At 31.7% G+C, this 11,095-nt stretch overlaps 1 protein-coding gene across 1 annotated transcript in view; it reads right to left on the minus strand.

The window, feature by feature from the left end:
* Positions 1-11,095, minus strand: part of LOC119688815 — a 25,517-nt gene that overhangs the window by 3,135 nt on the left and 11,287 nt on the right. The window contains exon 5 of the mRNA XM_038103480.1: positions 9,824-10,471. Within this exon, the coding sequence (XP_037959408.1) occupies positions 9,824-10,471 (648 nt within the window). The remainder of the gene's footprint in view (positions 1-9,823; positions 10,472-11,095) is intronic.

Genomic DNA, 11,095 nt, shown 5'->3' on the forward strand with positions numbered 1-11,095 from the left:
TTTATATCCAAACATTTTTTGTGGAAGTTTGAACTCGATATTTTGTCTGGAATCCAATGTGTGAGTACGTCATGTTATATATTAAGATCTATATGGAGTTTGTTTAAGAATTATTTCTACACTAAACGGAGTTGTAACAAGGACTATTGTTAAAGGAAAAAAGAAAGAAAACACAAATGAAACAGGAAAGCAAAAACTTTGTAATTGCAGAAGATAAAGCAAAAGAGAAAATTCTTTTAAATTTTTAATTAAAAGTTGATAGACTATTGACAGATGTACAAACAATTTATAAAATTTTGCCATTCAATTAACTTTTAAAGATTTGTTATAATTATTAAAATAATTTTTTTCTTCTCATGAAATGCTTAATAAAAGCTTTTCTTGCATTAAACATCGTAGAGAACCTTAAAAATTAACTTACTAATATACTTTGTGAAATATATGGAATCCATATGTGCACATATATGATAAGTATATAATATTTTAAATAATTTCTGGTAATTTGATTGAAGTGCGGACACCTTCTAGTCCACAAAAATTTTAACACTTCAACCAGAAATCTCACAGTAATTATCAATTAGTTTGTTTTGGAAAAGTGCTTGTGAAAATTGTTTGTTATTAATGAATGAATGTCACTCATACGCTCTGTTGGCAACTACCTGCAGCAAATGCAATTAAAAATGTATTCCATATATAAGCAAATATATATATATATATATATATACATGTAGAAAGACATTTCAGTCACAATTAATCTTGCTGAAAGCAACTGCAGCAACTGCAGCAAGTGCAGCAAGTGCAGCAACTGCAGCAGCTGTCGTAGTGGCATTGTCTACTCAACACATCAAACAAATTCAGTTCATACTAAAAATGCATTAGAAATTGTGAATCCTAAAACGTGCATTAAATCTAACAGAACATAATTTAAAATAGATTTTCAAGAACAACAAAGGCCAACTCGAATGCAGTCACAAATATAATTTAAATTTTAAAATAAAGGAAGCAAATGTTACAAATGTTTCGTACTTTAATTACACATATTGCACTTAGGGTGTGCAGGGTGTGCAGGGTGCGCAGGGTGCGCAGGACCAACTGAATTAATCGTACCAGAAACTGAGCAAAGTCCGAAGTGATAAATGAATTTATGTAGACAATGTTCATTAATGCAGAAGTAAAAAAGATATGAAACTCTAAAATAAAGCAAAATTGTGTAGGAGTAATCCACACACACTCCTTCGGAACAGAGGACAAAAGAAGTAACCCGGCAAAGCAGTTAAAAAGACATGTTACTTATAAAGTTATAAGAATACTAAGTTGCGTACTGAAATGCTTTTAGCAGTGGAAATGCAACTTTTCATATCATTTGTAAATGTAGCACTGCTTTCGAGTACATAATTTGAATCGCAGAAGGAGTAACTGGTGTTAGGAAATTGATATAGGGTTTTGTGTAAGCAAATCCCCAAAATAATAAAGTGCTTAAGATATATAACGAAATATGTGATGAGTACATGTAAAGCAAGCAATAAATGAGTAGAGTGGAGCCTTAAAATCAGTTACAATAGCTGATGAGATGAAAATGTCAAAATTAATATATTATATTGCATTATTAGCAATGAATTTATTTAGCTACACTAAAATGTTATACTATATATTTAACGACGTCATCATATTCTAAACAGTTACATAGGTCAACATATGGTTAACCTATTAACCCATTGCTGTTAAGAAAACTTAATTGTAGTAAGAATCGGTTACTAAAGTGTTTTAATCGAAACCTCTAATTCTTTAACTGAAGCTTTATCTAATTTTCTCCAAAACGTAATGAAATTTTTGCATTCATTTGTGAGAAGTGGTTTTACTGGAGTTACAGTTTCACACTATGGGTGTTGATGCTTTCTGTCGCAAAAATAAAAACAAAAAGATGTTTTTTCTATCATCCAGATTTTTTCTTATAAGCCGCCTACCATTGAAGTGTAACTAAGTTATTTCAACAATATTGATATTGTATATGATTATAACAATATACAAAACAATCCGGAATACAAATATTAGGAACCTGAGTAAAAAATTGCAATAAGATATAAAAAGCATATATAGTACAGACTTACAGAAGTTCTTCGTAAGATCTCTGGTCCTCTACGAGTTGACGACGACTACCGCATTAGAATGAACCACGAGCTGTACGAGCTTTATTACAACATTGGTATAATTCAACGCATTAACATCCAGCGGCTTCGCTGGCTTGGTCATGTCGTGAGAATGGATGAAGACGCTCTGGCGAAAAAAGTGTTTGAAGCAGTATTTGGCGGAAGACGATGTAGAGGTAGACCGTGTCTCCGGTGGAGTGATCAAGTTGAGGGAGCACTAACTGGACTGGATATACGAGACTGGAAAAGGCGCGCACGCAACAGAGGCGCCTGGGGAGACATGCTGCGTCAGGCCGAAACTCGGTAACGAGTTGTTATGGCCATATAAATAAGTAAGTAAGTAAGTACAGATTTGATCATGCTATAAAAACTATTTGTGGCAGTATTTGCTAGTTCATAAAAAATCCGATACATAAAATAAAATTTAATTAGTAACATTTGGTATATAACTTTGATAGGATGAGAAGTTCCGATTCAACTTGTAGCGCAAGAGCGCTCATAACTTCTGAAGTTTGGTGTCTAGTAAACGCAGTTATTTTTCAGTCATGCAAATCTTCTACTTTTTCCCCACACACTTGTCCCCACAAATTGTGACAACATAAGTGAACTTACTTGATAAATTACAGAGATATCCTTCTATTCTATATGAATATTTTATTTCAGAAATTTTTACACTTAACTAGCAGAGAACTTTTTGTTTAACCCTAAAAATTTCATGTCTGTACGCACACAAAAAAGTTTAGTTTATGTCACTGTGGAAGTCATGCGGCTAAAGGAGTAGAAAGTACCAGAATACCTTACACACTACTTAACATACATATAATTTAGAAGTCCCATACTACTCTTCTGCTCCAACTGCGGTGAGTGGTATATTCCAGTGTCCTTTGCACCATATCGAGAAAAAACAAAATATATATATATGTAAGTGCCTGCACATAATCCCACATATACTCGTATCCCAGTACCGAAATAAAACTTGTGTGTATTTGCGCATAAAAGTTTTAAGTTCAGTTTAAGTGCGTCTTGTGCAGCAGTTCATTTGCAGTTGGAGATATTTCACAAAATTTACAAATTCTGTGACAATTTCTTCAGTAGGTTTTTGGTTAGCGTGGTTGAATAGTGTTTTTTTCTACAAAGTATTTAATATCTCATGTAAAACAAATATACATTTTTAGTAGATTTTTTGGTTTGATTGATGTGGTATCAAGTAATCAGCAATACTTCGTGCTGTTACCATTGTGCGAAAGGACTCCGAAGGATATATTTGTATGAAGTAAATGAGTGAAGAGTAAACGAAAGGTTAGTTTTAAGTTCAGAATAGTTTTGAGAGCAATTTCGTTTGTAAAACACAAATTCATATTTTGTTATAAAATTTTTTGAAAACGAAACTAGGAACTGTTGACAATTTTTAAACACAATTAATGAAATCCTTCATCATACTTTGCAGTTGTAAAATAATCACATCAAAGTGGGCGCTTTTTGTTATCACAAAAATAATTTGATTTAAAATATATCTGTTTTTAGGTGTATGAGAATAAAACGTCTGTTATGTGTTACTTAGACAGAAGAGAAGTTTGATTTACCGCCAGAGCACCGACCACAATCCGGCGCCCCGGAAAGTGAGTGCTCAACCTCATTCCTAGAGACCTTGAAGGTAGGATCCCTATTAGTCATATAACACTTCCATCGGTGTGACCTGCATCCAGGCCCCGCTACATCTGTTTACTCCAGTTGTCTTCTGTCAATGTCTACTTCTTTCAATCTCAGGATCTTTTCAGCAAACATTTTTAACGCTATTAGCAGAGAATAGAAAACAAGGATGAGAAATAGATTGCCAACTAATGGTCTCAATGTATTAGGATAAACACGATTTCATTAGAATATTTTGAAATTAATTCGTACACAAAATGGATGAAATTATATAAAATATAAGATAATTTTAGCATTTTAATAAATATGTGAATCCTACCTTATTGAATATTATTGTCTCTATTATTGTCGCAAATTACAACCATTGACAGTGAAATCTTAATTTCCACATTTTTAAAATTGTTTATTGAAAAAAACAAAAAAAAAAGGAAAACATTTTCAACACTTCAGTTGTAAAGTGTTGCTTTTATGATATGCCTGCACCCAAAAGGCTATTTAAAAACCATTTAAATTTTATTAATATTTCATTAATTTCAAGAGACTTGTTTTACACAAATAAAAACGGCAACTTTTTCGACGTCCATGGCCGAAGAGGACTTCTTCAAAAGGCGCAGTTTTAATTTTGGCTGCCGTTCGTTTTATCACTCATTTCTGTGCTCGAATGTGTACACGGAGTATCTGTAACGAGTTTTTCAATGTGACCGCGGCGCCCATTTTGTGAATATGTAAACATGAGAACAGCAGCAGTACACATCCTGCTTCCCCTGCCTACTCAGTCAGACATAGTAAAAGACCAAACACCGAAAAGATGTTCCCGAACATTTAAAATCGCAACAAAACTGTATTTTGGGCTATATTTTATGTTTCACCTTGACACCCTCACTCACTACCGAAAGGTGGTTCAACTCCATGCCAGCAGATTTATGGCCGAATAAAAAACAGATCTCAAACGAAGAGTTCTGCACTTAATACAAATGGTTCAATGTACGGATACAACTGTTTTCATAGTAGAAAATTATTTTCTCCCATATTCGACATTTGGAATTGAATTCGGTTCAGAATTATTGAGTGTTTTCTGCTTTTGGCCCTATCTATTTATAGAGGACTACAACTTTTTAAAGTAATCAATTTTTAAATAAAATCTTAATGAAATGAATTGCGACGTTTTATTGACTTCATCCTAATGAGGAATAATAGGAGAGAAGGAATGTACTTACTTTTTAAGACTAGATTAGAGTGAACAATAGAAAAAGTTATTTTCGACATTTGTCCTACATATGTTATATCTGGATTTGTATTAAATTAAATCCAAATCCAAATAAAATTAAACATTTATTCGTAAAATTTTTTCTTGCTCATATCTAAGTAATTACGACAACTCATTTCACAAAGCCTTATTCCCTAAGCTTAAGAAATTAAATTTAAAGTTCCAATAAGTGCTACTTATGTGACACTATCTAATCGATCGATATTGATGAAAATCATGTAAACAGGAGGACGTCGATAAATTTTGGTATTAAAACAAACTACAACTTTTCACTTATAATTTCATGATGAAAGTGAAAGTAGAAACTATAGATATAGATATATCTGTATATATATGTATAGATATCTATTTGTGAGCTATAATAACTGCTGGCCCGTCTGTACTTTTACACTGTTTCTGCTTTGTGATTAGATTCAATACGGTTCATGCTCATAAAAATCTTTCTTTTCTAGTTGGAATTAGTTTACTTGGACCCGGATCAATATTATGATTATATGCACCGTTTACAAGCTCAACCATACATATCTGGTTGATGACGTCTAGGTCAGGTGAAGATATTGAAGATATTTTCAAACAAAAATAAATTATATAAATAATTTTGAAATCAGTCCTTACAGTATGCAATGAATCTAAATATCAGATTTTATTAGTTATGTTTTAAAGCAAAAAATTAGTGAAATAATTTCGATAACAATGTAAATGTATAGCGAATCCTAAAACCAAGTTTTTTACATTTATAAAAGTTTTTTTTTTTTTTAAATGGGATTTCAGTGGTCTAAGTTTGCACTATAAACAGCGTAAAAGTACGAAGGTTTATGCCCATCCAAAATACTTTTCTATTTTGACGTTAAGCCTTATTTATAGAATATTTACCGGATTTACAGATAAGTAGACTTAACTCAATATTAAAAGATATTTGTGTTTGTTTAGCCAAAAATATCGAAAAACTTGGTCTCGGCGCGCATTAAACCGCAGCGAAAAAAAAAACATATATTAAATAAAATTTTTGAGTGCAGTTCTTGCACGCAACTTAAAAGGGTTCATTCTATTCTTTACTGTATTTAAATTTACATTGGAATTTTTTTTTTGTAAATTGATATATATAGTACTTATTAGAACGAATTTATATATTTTTATTAAATCAAGAGTTATGATCATATTAAACAAATTTATACCCATATATCTATTTCTATCTATTTTTATTTATATTCTATGGAGCTCTTTAGAAAAGCCACACCACTGGCTTAATTGAATAGATCAGTATCTAGTAAAACATATTATTATTCTAGCGAAAAGGATATTTAGTTTAATGCTTTTGCTAAGTAGGATACATTTGAGGTTTGTACAGGCTTGCGACACCATTTTAATAAGTTCGAACTTATTAATGTGATCCACCTTTACTTTACATTGAGGTAAAAATATTTTTAATTGGACCTAAGTTTTTCCGTGGGCTTAAAAAAAGTCATCGATTACAGGTAAGCAGAAAATGTGAGAAGAAAATATTTTCAAACCACTGACTAAATAGAAATCTTGCAAAACGTGTTTTTAACCCAGCAAAGGAAATATTAAATTTATTACTCTAACTAAACAGTGTAAATTTGAGGACTTTATGTGATTACCTGTAAGGTATTACCACTTCGGGTATGACTCAGCTGACTTGGACTCTCCGCTTCTTAACTCTTTCATTTTTATTAAATGGATGTCGAAGATTTAGAACACATCCTTTATGCATAGTCAGGCATTGGCAGATAAATTATTCTTTAATTTTATGTTTTTGTTATGGCTCGATATAAATTGTGGAACCAAGATTTTACTAAAATTTGTATTGAACCTATATATATAGGGTTAGAATTCGAGAATATGCACAATAAATCTATTCAGATCTCAGTGCTTTCTGACCTTTAATAATATTATATCTTACATTACATATTTACTTTGCCTAAATATATAGGGTTAGGGTTCGAGAACATGCACAATAAATCTATTCAGCACTGGAACGCTTTCTGACCCTTAATAATATAACATCGTACATGACATATTTACTTTGCAAAAAAAAAAAAAATAAAATATTACAATAGACTAGTATTAATACAGACAGGTAGATTAAAAATAGGTTATCGATATGCAACATCCGAAACTCAAGTGGAATTCATAAAAACCATATCAATAAGATGAAAATTTTATCTATATAAAAGGATACAGTAACGCAATAAACCAAAAAAGAAAGTATGAGAGAAGAATAGCACATAATATAACATACATAACATTAATTTATCGCTTGAGTTAATAATATTAAGCGTAAATGAATGAATTATTCATACTGAACGCAATATACATAGCGAAAGTGAATTGTTCTAGTACACTATCGAACTATAGACTAACTGGTCTATGCAACCCTAATAAAAAAGTTCAATTTTCAAATGGAAAGAATGAATGCGGATACACGCAAAATTGTGGAAAAGCCTAACACAAACACAAACTGGAACTCAAACAATTTCGCCTACTAACCGCTAAATACATTTTCACCAGCGCTCCTTCATCGAATCCTTCATACACTCACTGACATCGTCATCCGTACACAAATTGAATGAAATTGAGTAGTCTAAGCCTTAAGCGGAAAACAGCCGCACAAAATAATATTAAATTGCCTCCTTTGTCTGCCGTGCCTCACGTCGAGCTTAAGTTTAAGCGTGAAATTTAAGTAAAATTATGTACCGTTTTATGGAAATTTTCATTCGTTTTTAAGGAAAATCTCGAATAAAATTAATGGAAATCCACGCAAAACCTACGCGTTCCCAATCAATAAATGTACTTTTACGATTCCAAAAAGTTTTGAGTGCGATGTGCGCACACATGCAAACATGTTGGGAGCAGAAGCCAGCCAGCCAGCCAAATCGTTACTGTTCCTCTGGGAAAAATCCGACGATATTCTTTTGATTTTTCGCTGTGACGCTAATTGACATCAATTGTAGCGCAAATGTCAACTGACAGTTCAATCGACGGCGCATCAATTTGCATTTTATAAATGTCAATAGATGAAGTCGGAAAAATAGAATTTCAAATATTCACCATCTACACACACACACACGCACATATACACATATACACACAAATGTACACATATTCACACTTAAATACATACACATATAGTATGCACTCATCAAGCACTAAATTCCTCAATTCTTTAGCTTCAATAACGTTTAGATTAGTGTTTGTTATTAAATGGATTGGTCTGATAAATATGCAACCACAAATGAAGTAATTAAATTCTTAAAACGTTACGGAACGAAAATTAATTGTTTTATTAATAAAAAACCATTATCAAAATAATAGTATTTTCAAAAAGTATTAAGAAGTTGTGTGTAATTGAAATCGCAGCTAAAACGCTGAGATATAAAAATAATGTCTCCATTTTCACAGAAACCAACAGAAGTGGCCAACATATTAAAAACATGAAGTTCCAGTGTTTTACGAGGGTACCTGCCCAATCAACTCAAAACCACGGTATCAAGATAATGCTCTCATGAAATTCCAAGAAATTTCGAAGGTACCAATTGAGGTTATATGTTTGACATAACTCTCTACTTCGTAAAAACTAATGACCATTCAACCTTTGTGGATCTTTGGTTCACAGCATCCGATGGGAAGACGCAACTCCAAGCCGAATAAAAATAATTGAATATTATTATTCTTCCCGCGTAAATTTGGATTTTAACCACAGCCGTCACGATACTGCCAAACTTAATTGGTCAGTACAGTCAAAGCTGGGGACACTGACTTACGTGGTGCCTGATATAAATGTCCGTTCTGGTGACGCTAGTGAATCGTATTATCTCATTCTCTGGTTAACTCTTCAAAGTCGTCATGCTTCCCTAATCGTTGATAATTTAGCCAGAGAACCGTTAAAGGTTTGTTGGACACTTTCAAGGTATATTAAATATGTCTTTTGTACACTGAGCTTTCCAATTGGAATAGAGTGAGTATACTGAAAATAGATAAAGCCATAAATATAATATTTATAAATATAAATAATTATCTACATTTTTAAGTACTTCTCTTCCAGTGATTAGACTGTCATACACAAATACGGTTTGTGTAACATATTTTTTTTTTGGTATCCTTTAACTATGACCTTGTAATCATAAACTCTGATCGTCTGTGGAAGCACTTTACATGAGTAGTGCACACAACATGTCATAACCCAAATCATCAGTCGATATTCGATAGGCAGCAATTATCGAAATCCTTATTTTCTCTTCGATGAGTTAAACTGACAAACAGCGCTCGCTTTAAATGATACTTTTGATTTTCTCAACCAAACTCTTTTGTCTGTATTTTTACAGAGTTACGGTTTATTAATAAAGAAAAATGTTGACTTATAAATTTAATAAAAGAAGTATATGTGAGTTTGAAAAATAATTTTCATATTTATTGCTCGAAAAAAACCTTTTTTATAGGAGAAAATAGCCCTTTCAAATATTTTCTTTATGAGCATCGCTGTGGAAAATTTAGCACGAAAATCATGGACTTAGATAATACTACTTCAACTAATTTAATTTTCTTTTTTTTTCAAAATTTTTTTCGACTTCAGTTACAGCCGTATCTAATGTCCCATTCTGTATATATCAAAAATCAATAGAACTCTTGTTGTTTCTAATATTTAGGATAATGAATTTCGTAACAAATTCCGACAAATGTTTTTCCTACTATTCATTATCATATTTGCATTTTTGTTTATTGTAAACATGTATTCACTGACTATAGGATCCTTCGAAAACTTTTTGTAACCCCAATATGTGCTCCCAGTATAAGGACCGAATCCGGAACTATCAACGAAAGCCAAATTAAATGGCTCATAGCCGGATTCATTAAAATTAAAAACTTTCTTCTGTTTTTCAATTAGATCATTTAAAGCTCTTTGTCTTTTACTCAAAACTACAGCCTTTTTCACATTTTTCTTATCACATGGAATGATAATTTTCGCAGGACCATAATCAACTTGATATGAGGTAATATATTTTGGTAATACGCGTTCTTTCACTTCTAGCGCCTTATGCCTATTCTTATACATTTGTAGCATACAATCTTGAATTCGTTGATATTCTGCTTCTTCTGCCGGAGACTTTTCTTCCTGTGGTGGCACAAAGTCTCTTTTTGTTAAAAGACCCATTGGAGCAAACGGTGCCCATACTCTTTGTTGTGCGGTATTCTTGCTATAATGCAGATCGGCAATACCTAAAGTAGCAGCAACTTGATTTTTGAACTCTTGTTCCTCTTTTTCTTTATTCGATTCTACCTTTTCGATTTTTTTCTCGCCATTACAATCTTTAACTTCATTTGGTGGCAAGAAGCCATATCTAACCTTATAAAATTCACAATGTCTTTTTTCGACAGGATGCGAGAAGTCCTTATCGTATGTAGAAAGAAACATTTTGATAAATATAAAGTCACTTAAAATTTAAAAAATCGAAAAGAAAATTAAATTTGCACCAAAATTTCTAAGACTTTAAATTTGATTCATATTATTAAGAACAGATAATATTGTACTGAACAGAATATGACATATTATTAAAATTCAGAAAATAATAACTTACTACGATTATTCTTATATATGAATAATTTCGTATACATGAATTAGGATGATATAAATATATTTGTAACTATGAATATGAACAGTTTCAGCTCCAATTTTCGGCAGATAATAAGTTTTAGTCAATGTATGCCTAGTGTTATAAAAATATTTTAACCATTTTACTGATTTAGCGATTGTTTTGTAGGTCTGTATGGATACTATGATGTACACAAACAATAATAACATCTGCATATTACATATACAAAAAATGTTAAAACTTAAAATATTAGTTCTCAAGACCCCATACATCCATATCTGTTTGAAAAAAAAATTTTTTACCGATGTATGGTTCCTCTTATTTTATTAGAGATAGTAATTCAAAATAATTTCAACCAAATTGGATATGAAAAGATTTTAAAGCTTCCTGTGCATTTATACTTTCACTTTTTTTTAATTAAT

The sequence above is a fragment of the Teleopsis dalmanni genome, chromosome X (assembly GCF_002237135.1).
Source record: "Teleopsis dalmanni isolate 2A chromosome X, ASM223713v2, whole genome shotgun sequence".
Lineage (NCBI taxonomy): Eukaryota > Metazoa > Arthropoda > Insecta > Diptera > Diopsidae > Teleopsis > Teleopsis dalmanni.